The sequence below is a fragment of the Theobroma cacao genome, unplaced genomic scaffold (genome assembly GCF_000208745.1).
Source record: "Theobroma cacao cultivar B97-61/B2 unplaced genomic scaffold, Criollo_cocoa_genome_V2, whole genome shotgun sequence".
Classification (NCBI taxonomy): domain Eukaryota; kingdom Viridiplantae; phylum Streptophyta; class Magnoliopsida; order Malvales; family Malvaceae; genus Theobroma; species Theobroma cacao.
Window position 1 is genome coordinate 40,971 of NW_017234763.1, and position 15,714 is coordinate 56,684.

General features: G+C 32.5%; 3 protein-coding genes across 3 annotated transcripts; all 3 read right to left on the reverse strand.

The window, feature by feature from the left end:
- Positions 1-754: 754 nt before the first annotated feature.
- Positions 755-3,064, reverse strand: LOC108663897 (ankyrin repeat-containing protein At3g12360-like). The gene is made up of 3 exons (XM_018129789.1): positions 3,021-3,064; positions 2,474-2,910; positions 755-1,476 (listed from the first exon to the last, which is right to left on the reverse strand). Exons 2-3 carry the CDS (start codon positions 2,846-2,848, stop codon positions 868-870), a joined length of 984 nt encoding a protein of 327 aa, XP_017985278.1. The 5' UTR covers positions 2,849-2,910; positions 3,021-3,064; the 3' UTR covers positions 755-867.
- Positions 3,065-3,613: 549 nt separating this feature from the next.
- On the reverse strand, positions 3,614-6,147 carry LOC108663895. The gene is made up of 4 exons (XM_018129787.1): positions 5,817-6,147; positions 4,324-4,842; positions 4,079-4,225; positions 3,614-3,732 (listed from the first exon to the last, which is right to left on the reverse strand). The coding sequence occupies exons 1-4, from the start codon at positions 6,145-6,147 to the stop codon at positions 3,614-3,616; spliced, it is 1,116 nt and encodes a 371-aa protein (XP_017985276.1).
- A 492-nt stretch (positions 6,148-6,639) lies between these two features.
- On the reverse strand, positions 6,640-7,265 carry LOC108663896 (uncharacterized protein At5g48480-like). Its single transcript, XM_018129788.1, has one exon. It carries the CDS (start codon positions 7,251-7,253, stop codon positions 6,831-6,833), a length of 423 nt encoding a protein of 140 aa, XP_017985277.1. The 5' UTR covers positions 7,254-7,265; the 3' UTR covers positions 6,640-6,830.
- Positions 7,266-15,714: the final 8,449 nt, after the last annotated feature.

The following is a 15,714-nucleotide window of genomic DNA, read 5'->3' on the forward strand; positions in this document are numbered from 1 at the left end:
AAATTTATATAATAGTAATTATATTCCTTTGTAATATGATATGATATTCATATTATTTAAACATAATTAATAATCTAATAATTTATTTATTTATATATATTCATATCATCACATTAGTATATTTAAGTAACTATATTTTAAATATATTTGTCAACATATAACAAAGGAAATTGCTTGTCAAGATGGTTGAGACGGTGAGTACTTCTCTTCTTTGGCTTGGGTTTGAGTCCAAACACCATCAATTTTATTCAACTATTTAATTAAATAATAAAAAATATATAAATAGGTATCTATAAGCAGGTTCGGGCGGGTATCGTGAAATCCGGTTAAACAATAATCGGGTTCGGGTAACGGGTATCCAAAGTGTGATATTCAAACCCATTTATTCGGTACCCTAATCTGATATAACCGGGTCGAATACTCGCGAGTACCCTATAATAGGGTACCCGTTGACATCCCTAACTTTCTGCAACCATGGCTGCATGCCAAATGTGACTTTATTTGCCAAGTGTTTGAAGTAAAGAAAAGGTTATCCAGTGAGGTTGCTGTAACTGCTAGTCAGAGTGCATCATGGTTCCTGCACTTTGGAAATTACTTATCTTGGACAAACTTGTTGAAGTTGTTTACATATATTGAAACACCATTGGCAAACTCTGTTATACTTTTTTCAATCTTCGAGGGAGAAATATTAGAATCCAGGCTTGTCAATTTTTTGGTAACAAGAGACTGTAAGAAAAAATAAAGGGGGTTTAGGAGTTTAATCCTCCCCATCCCTGTCCTTGAAAATTGAAACCAAACATAAAATTAGTATCACTTACAATCACAATGACACCTCTTCTTGGAAAACATAAATATACCTAGAGTTAATTATAGACATTTCTTCATTCTTCTATCAAAGATCCCTGGTCCATAAGTTGAGAAAAAAATCTTAACAACGAGTGGAAACTGCAACCTCACAAAGAGACCGATTAGAATGCTAGATAGCACAACGATCGAAATAACAATCTCAAATTGGCCCTTTAGCATGATAATGACAGTTGAGGAGAAGGCAACCATCATTGCTGCAATAGAAATGAAGAGGAAGGAAAGTCCGATGATCAATTTGCTGGGCAAGGATATGAGGAAATCATTTGCTGAGTATCGTGAAGTGAGGATGCCAACGAATATCAACACCGAAGTGGTTGAAGCAAAAAAAGAAATAGCATCCGATATTATGAATACCTTAAAAGGCTTATTTGTTAAGAGTAAGGGAACACCAGTTTCCTGATTAAGGCCCCCAGGAACAGTAAAAAGAGCAGCAAACATAATGGTGATGATGAGAGTGCCAACAATCGTAGAGGATTGTGCTATATCCTTCGACCATTTCTCTCCTTCTTTCACCAATTCCGCATGGCTTCGATCAAATGCTTCACAAGGAGTTTCTCCTTTTCTATTAGGATATTCTTTAAATATAGGTGGTACAATGCTTTCCACTTCCTGCGTTTGTAATTCATACAACCAATAAAACTTAGATATTAAAACAAAAAAATTTCTCATTTGTTTTCTTTCTTGTATTTATTATTTCATTATACATTACATACTTGAGTAAATTCTAAAATTCATTCATCGGTGACTTTTCATGATATTCTATTTTCTTTCTCAATATAGAAAACTCAATTTGTTCATTCATAACATTTTGAATTTGTTTCAAATATATCCATTTATTAACCTACTGATAAAATTATATGGATAGAATTTGTCACGTGTATGTTCATTTAAGTATCACATGTCAAATTTTGTCCACATTTTTCCATATTTTAATGGCTTGTTGACATGATTTGAAACAAATTCAAGGGATTACGAATGGAAAAAATCAAGCTTTTAGATAATAAATAAAAATAAACATTATGAACCTTTCTAATTTTCCCTTTTTTCCTTGTTTCTTTTTTTATTTATAAATGAATACTTACAAAAAACTAGAATTAGAGTTCATATTATATGTTTATTTAACATATTGTTTGTTACATGTAAATGAAATATTATTTTTTAATACTATTATGTGATTTAATTTTCAAAAGTTAAATATCTTATAAAAGTTAATTGTTCAATATTTTTGCGTTATTTGTTTTGTCAAATTATTTTTTTCCTTTTTGTTATAATTTTTTTTTATAATTGATAGAGGGGTATCATGTACCAACCAATGAATCAAATATTTAGGTGTAACGAAAAATAATGATAATTTTTAAAAGCACATTTTAAGAAATTATTGAAGTATTATTTTCAATAATTTATGTAACATTTTTAATAATTATTTATCATTTTACCCCAACAAGTGTTTGTCAAGTTTTTGTTGCATGCATAGTAACTAGCATTAAAACTACCAAGCAAAAAACAAAAAACATTAAAACTCACAAATCATATATAAGCATGCAATCAGAAAAAAAAAGCTTAAGCTGAGGAATTATAAAAGAGAGAGAGAGAGAGAGATGATGACCTTGAACCATTGCAGTTCTCTTTGCATTTGCAGAGCTGGTCCTGAGATTTGTTCAAGCTTAACCTGAGATTCGGATGATAGTTTCCCTGCCACATGTAACATACTATTGCCGAGCTTATCAACGAAAGAAAGAAAATGATGCTTCTTAGTATCAAGCCCATATATGAGGTTAAAAACTTTTTCTTGTCGATGTGCAACTGCAATCCTGAACATGTCTCTATCGTCCACGTCCTTAGTCATCAATAAATCTGGATTACGTCCGATGATTTCGACAATAAATTCCGTCATCCCTCGCTGAAAAGCGTTCATGATTGCTTGATGCACTAAATTTTTACGGGCTTGTGCAAAATCTAAACTAGCTATCTCCTTACACATCAGAATCAGAAGCACCCGGGCATAGACATGGGCCTGCTTTAAATCATGTATTTGCTTGATTCCTACATAAATAAATATAGGTTTTAACTAATTTCTCTAATTGAAGAAATGGTTGATAGGACAAGAGTTGAAAATATATGAAGAAAAAAATAAAAGTGATCAAGTAACATACCAAAGAATTTTAAAAGATTTGACCTCAACCCAAGTAATTGCCCTGCAACTGCACAATTCAACCCATTTTCTGACTTAGACAGACTGATGTAAAGAATATACAGTTTGAGCAACTTGAGGCTATAATTGTTTCGTTGAAGATTTGAGCTAAGGAAAAATGGAAAAATAACGATTTGAGATTCCAATTTCTTCATCAAATGTATAAAAAACGTAGCATTTCTTTTACAACTAAGATCTGTTCTCCCATTTTGCAAATTTTTTGTCATAAGATTTGAACATGAGATCTCCAAATTGAAATCTTAAGAATTAATGTTAAGATGCCTCATTGAGAAAAGACACTCAGAACAAAATTAATTTATAATTAATAAATATATAACTAAGAGTCGATCCAGCTAGAGCTTTCATATGAAGCATTGTTCGAGTAGAGCTGTTTCTAATTAAAAAATGTTGTAAAGGGAAACTAAAATAAAGTTTGGTAAACTAGCTACACATATGTCACAAAAGAAATCTTTTAAAATAAACTTTTTTTTCTCTTAAATAATATTTTTATTATCAAAAAATCAAACATTGTCAAAGAATGAAGTGTCTTGTAATTCAAGTCACAGAGCAGAACATATCTTGCGTCGTGAAGTTTGTCATTTGCCTTTGATCTTGTACTTCGTAAGTATTTATACGAACATCATCTTCACTAGTGGGTTGTTTTACATTTAAACCTGCAACGACAATGAACTATTTCATTATTGTTGTTAAATTATACTATGATATATTATAAATTCACAACTTTTTTTTTTTAGGTGCAAACTCATCCATTCTTTAAAAGTCTTTTACGTTTTCGTTTTTGCGTTTTGTTGTTCATTTTCTTTCATTAATTTATACATTTAGTTAACTGAAAGATGTAATTTTTTTTTTATTTTCTTTTATTATAAACTTTATTCATAATAACTTTTGACTTATTTATCAATTTTTGATGAAATATAATTTGCAAAAAGGGTTATCTTAATTATTAGAGATATTAGATTGAAAACTAATGCAATAGAAGAAGAAAGAAGTGATACTGACAAGAATAGATACAGCGTTGCCGAAATGAGAGCCGACTGCCACTAGGGAATGCAGAAGGTTGAGAGGATAATATTGAAACAGCATTCATTCCATCGACCTTAGCAAATGCTAATTGTGGACGACGACGGAGCAGATCCAAAGCAACATCTGGTGAAGTGATGATATAAAAAAAAAATTATATACCCCATGACAAGATACATTAAAGAAAGAATTGTTTGTGTTTACAACATATATGTCACTCTTACCAAACCATTTGTTACTAATACAGCGATGGACGACCAGCACTGCCTGACGTTTGTTTTCTTCCTCGATTAGGAATCCTGGTGTAGTCATGTTGTATAGATAGTGAGTCATATCTTTATGGCCTGCCAAACATGCAAAATTAAGTGGAATATCTCCTCTGCGATCAAGTGGAATATCTTCTGCGCCATTTTTAACAGTAAGTAATTCCTCGTTCTTTGTGATCAATCTTTGGGCAATCTCGGTGTTTTCAGAGCACAAGGCGACATAGTGAAGAACCGTGTTACCACCACGATCTACCATTCCTAGGTGTTCCTTTGACATTGTGCTTACAAATTCATCAATCATTTCCAACTGACCCTCGAAGATTGCGAAATGAAAGATCGTGAGATCAGCCATGGCCCGAATTCCGGTATATGCTAAATGAGGGTTGGCCCTCAATAGTTTCTTTGCCTTTTCCAAATGACGTGTCCTAATAGCCTCGAGGAACTCCGCAGTACTTTTGCGTTCAACATGTCTATCCTCTGCCACCGCACAACGTTGTTAATAGAGTAGTATGCTAAAGATCGGTAATTATGATATGAAAATTTTCATGAAAAAGTTATAACTATTGTGATTCTTTACCCTCTTCCCTATTATAATACTTTCTATTACTTATTTTCCCTTATTCTGTTCATTTTTTTTCTTTTATGCATAATATTTTGAATTTAAAATAAAAAAATATAATGCTAATATAACTATTTATTTTCAATTCCAAAAAAAAAAACTATTTATTTTCCCATTTGAAATAATTTTAATTTTTTAAAACATCTAAAAATTTTTTTTTGTATATTTTTAAAATTAAATTTCACAATAATTTATTATTTAGTACATCTTAACAATAATTATTTAAAAAATATATAAAAAATAGCATATGGTTGTATGACTAATAAAATTCACTTTTCAAATATATATATATATATATATAAACTCATTCTTTACTTTTAAATATCAAGTCTTTTTTTCAACATTTTAACTCTCTAACACTACTTTTTTACAATAACACCCAATACTAAAAAAACTCAAATCACATTTACCACAACAGTCTTCGACTCTTCGCAACACTTTTCAACATACTTTTTTTTCAACCTCAACAACTATGCCAAATTAGGCCTAAGTATAGTATAATTTGACATCTGTGGGTAGAAATTATTCTAAAACTTTAATCCTTTTTTTCTTTTATATAAACTGTTTCTCTCTTATTAGCTTTTCATCAAACCATACTTGCCACATTTCACTTGATCTTTTTTATTCTGATTTGTTTTCTTACTTTAAGAAGTAAAAGATAAATCGAAAAAACAAGTTGAACTATATTGTAAAAAGACAGACAGGGAGGGAGACGATGGTGCTTGTTGGCACGAGTTGAAACGGGTAAGATAGAGCAGAACTGTTTCTTGCACATTTTCGACTTTTTCTTTTTTCTTTTTTGTTTAAAGATTGATTAATAAGAGAGAGAGACCTGGTATCTCTGGTGCATCTTCTGGCACTTGGCACAATCGGGCCAAAGTCTTCCAAGCATCTTTAGCCGTAGTCATGTTTCTAAGAAAAGAAAGCATGAACGGATCACATGAAATTTGAATAGCATGCAAAGCAGCCACATTCCTCTTACTCCAAGCCTTGAATTCAGCCTCCTCTTCCGGTTGAGAAGGTTCTGAGGTCTGTTCCACAACGTCCCACAGATCTCTAACCCACAAATAGTTTTTTATGCAAGCTTTCCAGTTTTCATAATTATCTTTTCCGGTAAGAACTTGAGCAACAATGGCGCTCGAACAAATATTATGGGCCTCCATCTGTCAAATAAAAAAAAAGAAAATTAAATTTGATTCTCAAGCTAGCTAATTTGCACCTAATAATTAGTGTGTATATATATATATACATGTGTGTGTGTGAAATTACATATAGTTAAGTTATTAAAATACTCAACTTACAGGAATAAATAAATGAGTCTTCTTCCTCAGTTCTTCAGTGGTTGCAAATTATGTTGTTCCGACTCAATTATTTTTCTTTGGAGTTGGATTGCAGACTATTATATGGACGGCTCCCGAAATTGATGTCACTGTACTTGCTTGTTAGGTTTGGAAGCTAATGCTATGACATAAAGCTAGAAATAGAAGGTTGATTTTTACCGCCCAATTTCTGAAGGAATATTTTGAGATCTTTCTAGTCTCAAACGGGGGCAGATCCTCTGTTTAGTTATGGGGTCCGAAATTTTGTAAATTTTTTCTACAGTGAAATTTAATTAACGGCAACTGACAGCTGTCGGTTAAAAGATATCCCAAAGTCTCTACTTCTTCACTTCAAAATTATCAAAGGTTCATAATGAGCAGCATCAAAATATCCAATACCACAGCCTAAACTCTATTGATCACCTAATCCTACCGGGTAGAAACCCTTTTTTCCCGATACGGGGTCCCACCCATAACAGATAAATTAAAGGAGAGTTAAAAAAAAGTAGATCAAAGATCGACAGCATCTAAGCTTCCACGTCAACGCACTTCTTGGCGGGGGTGCAGACGAGCCAAACGTATCCATAGGGATCCTTGACTTTGCCCACGCGACCACCACAGCACGCGCCGTCACCCTCAGTAATCTCACCTTTGGCAACGGCTCCAGCGCTCACGGCCTTGGCAATAGCTGCTTCCACGTCCTTGGTCTCGAGGCAGAGCACACATCCATTTCCCTCAGTTTTCACCGGAGCAGAGTCTTCAGCGATATCAGATACGAGAATGGTAGAGCCAGCGAGCTCAAGCTGAGCGGAGAGGATGTGAGGGAGCTCCTGCTCAGCCTTGCGCTTAAGGTAAACAGTACGGCCTGCCTCAACAGCGCCAAACGCGGTCTTGTAGAACTGCACTGCATCGAGTGCCTTCGGTGCCTCCACCATCAGCTGTGGCTTCATAGAAAATTTTTTCTATAACATATAAAATTTTTAAAATATTATATATATATTTTTAATAGTTACTCAAAATAACTTTTTATCTAATAATTAATATAAATAAAGAATAGTTAAAAAACCTTAAATATCTCACTCAATTTTAACCTCTTAGGTTTCTCCAAATTTCTTTTTCTTTTTTTTTCTCTTCTATCTTTTTATTTTTATTTTACTCTCTTCTCTATAACTTATTACCGAAACATATTTCATTCTTCATTTCAAGAGGGATTTATGAACTTGTCAGCTTGAATATGAAAAGACGAAAACCACTTACCATAGTTGTGTGAAATTAAGAGAATGTAAAATTTTCTTTTGTTTTCTTGTTTCAATTTATATTATTGTTTTTATTTTTATTTTATTTTCTCATATGTTCTAAATTTCTATAGATTTTTTTTTTCAAATTTTTACAAACCATCAATCATATTTTTTTTCTTTCTTTTTGTTATGTCATATGTGAGTTCTATCTTTGTTTTATTCTTTTATCTGTTATATGGATTTTATTTTCTATAATTTTAATTTTTAAAATTTAATAAATTATTATATAGTTCTAAAATATAAATTGTAGTGTTGCACCGCTGTTCAAAATTTCATCAATGTATTTTTTGTTGTGAAAATTGCCCAAGAATCAACAAAGATAAAACTCAGAGAAATTAAGCAAATAGAAAAACACAAGAATTTACGTGGTTCGGCCTCTTACCTACGTCCACAGAGTGAAACTGTTCTTCTATTATTGAGAATTTAAAGTACAATAAATTGACCTTTATGGTTCCCTAAACCAACCTAAGATCCCTTGCACACTCTTCCTCAATAACCTCCCAAGAACACTCACCCAAACCACTCTCGCTCCACCTAGAGCAAAAGACAAAGTTACAAGGTGTTCCCTCTCTAGAGCTCTCAAAGCACTACTTACAATTCTAAAGCCTAGAAATCTACTTTTATAGTATAAAAATCTAAAGTAGAATGTGATTAGGATTCGATGTGGAATAAGAAGTTTAAAACCATACAACTACTCAATGTTGTACACAAACAAAAAATCCTAATCAAATAAGATCTAGAATTCTAGTCAACCTAAAACTCAACAAATCTCCACCTTTGACTTGAATTCAAACTCCTTAAACCTCTTCCACTAGTCGCTGTCGTAACGTGCGGGTCCGGGAACTTGACTGCTAGATGTGGGCGAAAATTAATTATCTTGGAGTCGCCACCAATCTTTTTTATTTAGGTGTGATTGGCCACCTATTAACCCGATTCTAATCGACAAAATCCTAAATTAATTTTAGATCCTGTCGACAGAACGAGAACTGGTCCACGTTTTTCAGAGATAGGTTCGGGAGTACAGTTACGCACGAAGAAGGGTTAGCACCTCCGTGACGCTCGTTCCATGAACGATACCATTTAATCTTAAGTTATCCTATTGTAACCCACCTTGATTCTATTCCTATGTTTCCTTAATTCTTCTTATTAATTAATTCTTTACTATGTCATTTGATTGAATCTTTTATTTGGTTTCACGGATGCACATGATGCAATCGTAAAATGTTGTTATGATTTATTCAATTTCAAATAATGGGGTCGACAATCTTTTATTGAAAAATCATTCAAAGACCATCCCAACGCTTTAGTGAAGTCTCAAAATTTTTCTCACCTAGAGATATGCCTAAAAAAAACTCGTCTCTATAAGTTTTTCGAGAAAATCCCATTATCGGAATCTTTGTACCATTAATAAGATAAACATGACATGTTATGACAGGATAAAATGATGATATCTACATGATCACGTTTATTATTTAAGTTGGTTCGTTATGCATGCAATAATATGTTTAATAATTCAGGGTGATTTATTGCCTTGTTTGTATATTTATTGTTGTTTATTATTATTTTTTAATTATCTATTTTTTTACAATGATTATTTGAGTGAATGGGTATTGAAGTATAAAGTTCGGATTTATCCCGACGCTTCGGTGAAAATCCGTCTCAAACTCAACACCTAAGAAATCCACAAGAAAAAGGCAACTCTTTGCCTTTTTTAGGTGAAATCTCTCAAATAATCATTTCATTTTTCTTATAATTTTATAATTGTGTCATGCATTATTATTATTTTTATATATTATAAGTATTTAAATATATTTATAATATAAACATTTCTTTCTTTCTTTTTTTTCTTATTCTTCTCATTCACTTATTATTATTATGATCTTTTTTTTTTTAACTAAACTAAATCTACTATTGATTTTCTTACTATTTATTTACTTATTTAACATATATATATGTTCTTCTAAATCCTTTTTTTTTTTTGACTAACAAACTATTTAGGCCATTTTTTTTTATTTTTACTATCAACATTCACCTTTATATTTCTTATTTACACTAACTTCCATATTTTTTAAAAAATTATTTAAAAAATCTAGGACACTATACTAAATAATTTAATTTAATTTTATATCATCCAATTACATATTCAACTCAATGAGTTGGACTAAATTCAAACAACATAATCCATAATGAATCCATAAAGAAAAGGATTGGATTTTTACCTTGCTTGGGTTCTAATAATGACCCAAATAATTTGTGCACAGCTCACCAAATTTGCTCTGTCAATTGCACTGTGGGAGGTGCAAAAGGAACATTTTCTTCCTTTGAAATGGCACCGTTTAGGTGCTCTCCCAGGCTAATTTTTTTGTTTTTTTTAACTTTTTTTATTCCTCTTTCTCTGACACTCACTTTCTTTCTTTTCTTTTTCTTTCTTTCTTCTCTCTCTTCCCGATCTTCCTTTCTTCCCCTTTTTCTTTTTTCTTTTTCTTCCCTCTTTCTTCTTTTCTCTTCCTCTTTCTTCCTCACCGGCGTCTTCTTTCACCGCCGATGACTCTTTCTTTCTCTTCCCATCTCTTTCTTCTTCTCTATTTCCCTTTCTTTTTCAGATCTTTCTTTCTCTCCTTCAAACTTTCAGCCTTCTCTTACTCTCTCTCAAAACCCAAAAAACCCATTTCTCATTTTTGGTTTTTTTTTTGAGTGTTTTGGTTTCTTTCTTTGGTTGTGATTTTTTTGATTGTGGCTAGGTAGTCGACTGGTAATTTTTTGTATCTGTGGTTTTGTTGGTTTAGAGAATGGGATTCTTTGGTTTTTTTGATTTGGTTTCTTTGGAAAGATTGGGTTTTTTTTTGGTTGTTTCTTGGCTTTTTTTTTTTGAAACGTTTTTTCCCTGATTTTTGCCTATGTTTTCTAGCTTTCAAAATCCTCCCCTAGAGCTCTCTCTGGTGTTTTCCCTTAAAAGCCGGATTGTCCAAAAATTTGGATAACCCGGTAATGGAGGTTCTGGCACCAGAGAGTTGGTAGCCAGAGCCCCCATCCCTTCCTTTTTTTAGGTGCATTAAATGCACTATGATGGTTGTTGGGGAGGGATGGCTGAGCGTATGCTTAGTCATTTCCCTTTTTTATTTTTTTCATTATTTTTTTTATTTTTAATTTATTTCTATTTTTTTATATTTTTATTTTTATTTTTATTTTCTTTCATTATTATTTATTTTGTTTTTTAAAAGAGGTGTCTACAATCGCACCTAATTGCAACTTCTTAACTCCACCTACTTTCCAACACATTGAACAACTCTCCAAGCATAAGACTTTCTAAATCATTGGCCTTTATAATTACCACGACTACACATACTGAATCAAGTATGGTCCAACACTCAATTCTACAAAACGGCCAATGCACCTGTGTAGCCGTCAAGTCAATGGCACTAATTGACTTCGAAAAGGGACCTCGACGACCTTTCCAATTCACTACTGGCAAGATTTTTTGTCCTTTCACCATTATCTACACCATGGGAATCTTTCATCACCTCCTCGGCAAATGAAATCTCACTTTGGTAGCTACCATCCCCTGTGCACTGTTCCCATCTTTTCGAGGCCTCACATTCTAGACGATACAAGCCATTATGCAAATTCCCCCTCATCAGGACCATGTCGCCTTGTGTGACTTTTACCACTCCATCACAAGCAGAATATCCATACCTTTTGGAGTCTAACAAGCTCAATGATATTAGATTCTTACGTATCTTTGGGATATAGGCCACACCACCCAAAGAGCGCACAACCTTATCAAACATTTTGATTTTCACAACTTCAAAACCCATGACCTTCATTATTGACTTATTACCCAAAGTCAAATTCCCAGCCACCCCTTCTTGAAGTAAATCAAAACAATTTTTTTGATAACATATGTGAGTAGCAGAAGCAGAATTTAAATACCAATCAGAATTTGCATCCATATTTTCTGAGATTGTAAGGACATCACAATCATCACCTTCAGCAACAAAAGCACACTCACCTTTGTTCTCGTTACTTTCATCATCTTTTGTAGGACAATCCCTTTTAATATGTCCATACCCTTTGCATTGAAAGTACTGAACATTATTGGATCTAGACTTGCCACCCTTAGATCCCTTACCAATTGACTTCCTCCTACGAGCCTCAGTTACTAATACTAAGCCACTTGGATCTCTATCCCCTTCCTTACTTTTCTTTCGGGCTTCACGAGACATTAATGTTGCTTGTGCTTGTTCTAACATTATTGTATCCATCCCACATATAAGAGATTCCAAAAATACCTCATAAGAGTCTGAAAGCGAAGCTAGGAATAATAGTGCCTTTTCCTCTTCCTCCACCTTCACATCAACTTTCTTCAATTGATCAATGATTTCATCGAATTCATTCATATGCTTCATGAGGTCTCCATTCTCCTCCATCTTTAAGCGATACAACTTTCGCCTAAGTTGCAACTTGTTAGAAAGACTTTTCTCCAAGTAAATTCTCTCTAACTTTGCCCATAATCTTGGAGCAGAATCCTCATGAATAACATGGTTAAATACATTATCTCCAATGCAAAGCCGAATAGTGCTCACACACCTTTGCTCCAACTTTGCCATTCAACATCTTTCATGTTATCTGATTGCCCTTCCTCCTTTCCTAGCAAGAGGCGCATTAAACCTTGCTGCACAAGGAGATCTTTCATTCTTCTCTGCCACTGCATGAAACTAGTCTTCCCATCAAACTTCTCAATTGAAAAATTCATAGAACTAGTAACTTTTGACATCCTTGTTGAATATTGAATTTACTGAACCCGAAGCTCTGATACTAGTTTGTTGTGAAAATTGCCTAAGAATCAACAAAGATAAAACCCAGAGAAATTAAGCAAATAGAAAAACACAAGAATTTACGTGGTTCGGCTTCTTGCCTACGTTCACGGAGTGAAACTGTTCTTCTATTATTGAGAATTTAAAGTACAATAAATTGACCTTTATGGTTCCCTAAACCAACCTAAGATCCCTTGCACACTCTTCCTCAATAACCTCCCAAGAATACTCACTCAAACCACTCTCGCTCCACCTAGAGCAAAAGACAAAGTTACAAGGTGTTCCCTCTCTAGAGCTCTCAAAGCACTACTTGCAATTCTAAAGCCTAGAAATCTATTTTTATAGTATAAAAGTCTAAAGTAGAATGTGATTAGGATTCGATGTGAAATAAGAAGTTCAAAACTATACAACTACTCAATGTTGTACACAAACAAAAAATCCTAATCAAATAAGATCTAGAATTCTAGTTAACCTAAAACTCAACGTTTTTTTTATTAATCCTAATTATATAAGAGAAAATTATTAATCTTGCTTATTGTATTTAACTATTTATATTTTATGCATTATAGTTTTATATTTAATACTTTAAGTTTAAATAGAAATAAAAAATGAATATTAGATATTGACTATATTAATTTTTTTTAAGTTTGATTAAAGTATGAGTAAGTTAAAAACAATTGACAAATTCTTTAAAAAAATGCAAATCATCCAAAAGATTTTCCTATACTTAACCCACTAAACCTCAATGCTCAACTCATAAACAATAGCAATGTGAATCAAAATGTCCAAAACTCAATTTTAAATAAATAGATTTTTTTTAGTACAAAGTCCATATATAATTGATAAATTTGAATCCAAGAAACACGGTTGAACATAACTCTCTTAAAAGATTGTTGCAAGTCTTTTTTTTTTTAATTTATATGTTATATAAAATTATTTTTTATTATCAATATTTTAATTGTTGGTTAAGTTTAACAAGTTATAATATGTTTGGTTGGGGGACTGGAATAACCATTTCCTCCCTATTCTTACTCCTCTCTTAAAGTTTTGTTTGGTTGGGCCATTATGGGAAAAAGGGGAATTGTCATTATTGGGGCTTCTATGGTGTTGGCTATTCTAGAACATAAGGAATAGGTTAACATTTGTCAAATAAGATTCCTCTCCACAATAAACGCCTTTTTTTTTAAAAAAAAATTTAAATCAAGATTGCTACCATCAAGTCAAAGACTAAAAAAGAGACCAAGTAAAATTAACTACTATGAGACATACACCCCACGGCACTGCTCGACAGCAATCTTGAAACATATTTATCACCAGACCGAATCAATAATTTCTCAAGCCAAACATTAATTGAAACAAGTCCCTTTCAGATGGTACACCGTGTTTGGCTAGCACATCTGCCTCAGAGTTGGATTTCCTTATGTGTCACCATCCATTTGGAAATTGATTTTTGAAGCCATCCAATTTGTACCATATATTGCTTGAAACGCCAAGGAGATGGATTATTAATCCATGTTACAGCGTTATGAGAATCACTTTCTATCAACAAATTCCTTTGTGAATTTCTCATAAAATTGCAGAACAATACAAAAGCTTCCCAAACAGCTAATATCTCCGCCAGGTTGACATCACAGATGTCAGTGGACTTAGAAAATTTTATAACTATTTCCGCTTTATGATCTCGGAGAATTCCCCCAATGCCTACCTATCCCGACGTCCCTGATGATGCTCCATCCACAATAAATTCCTCCTTCCTATGAGGTTATCTAATCCACCTGTCTTATGGACTAAACTTACTGACGCGGGATCTCTAAACACATCATCCACACTTTCATTCAATTCTAGCCATGTGGGTCTAGCAGCAATTTTCATGTCTTCTTCAAGAATATATCAGCAAATAGCGTTAACCTTGTTTGATAACTTAGCCATGTCAAAAAACACATGGACTATAATTTCTTCCTTAGTCATGTCAAGATGTGAACAGTACAATGAGTATACTGATAAAAATATTAATAATCTTGTCAAGATGTGAACGGTACATTGAATCTACCGATAAAAGTAATAATAGCCAGGTCAAGGTATGTTGGCATAAGTCGTCCTTGCAAAGTCTTCAAATAATAAATCTATATAATTAGTCTTTTGCTTTTCATTTATGTTGATAAACCTTACAGCATGTATGGTTTGTAAAATAAAATACAAGAAAAAGAAATAAAATAGCTATTTTATGAAAATAAAATAAAATAAAAATAGTTATCAATATTAGGTCCTCAACACGCGTGTAACAATTCGGTCCACAGCCTCCCTCTTTGCCCTTTCCAAACGGAGATGGCTATCCTTCCTATGATCTTTGTCATCCTAGTTCTTGTCCTTTATAAGAAGTGCCTTTCGTTCATGCTCTTCAAGATCATCATAGAAGTTTCTCTTCTACAACTCATCTTGCACGGCTGACTCTACCATAAAGCCACACTTTCATATTCTTATTAGTTCTCAATTATTTATCTTATTTTTTATTAAAAATATATAAAAAACAAAATAATTAATAAAATATATATTCTCTCATTTCTCTAATTATTTATTTAATAAATCTAAATTTTTTATTACTTTTCAATTCTCACAATGCTATTAATTTTCAATTATTTTATATTTTCAATTAATTAACCATAATAAATATTTAATGTTCTCTAACAATTATTTAATATATATATATATAACCAATTTTTTTTCAATTTATAATATAAAAATTTAATTAGAAATTTTACATCTCAAAAAAACTAAAAGAATAAAATTTTAATAATTTTTTTAATTTTAATAAAAACATCTCATTTAAATATTTAGCCAACCTTGTGAAATTATTTAGCCGTTCCTGTCATTTTTGAGTGTCCTGCCCTTCCTTTCTACGCTTTAGTGAAGTATGGAAAGCAAGGTCCTAAAGTACTTTCGGGACGGGCCAAAAATCCCAGTACCACCTTCTTCATACCTGACTTTGGCATGTGCCGATATGGGTCTAGCAGCAGTTGTCATGTCTTTATCAAGAAAATATCAGCAAACAACCATAACCTTGTTTGATTACTTAGCCATGTCAGAAAACACATGCACTATTTTTTTTATTAGTCATGTCAGAATGTGAACGGTACAATGAGTCTATTGATAAAAATATTAATAGCCATGTCAAGATGTGAACGACATAGTGGGTATACTGATAAGAATATTAATAGCCATGTCCAGGTTTGTTAGGATAAGTCACCTTCAAATAATAAATTTAAGGTTTTTTTTTTTATGCATTGATAGTGTATAGGTTC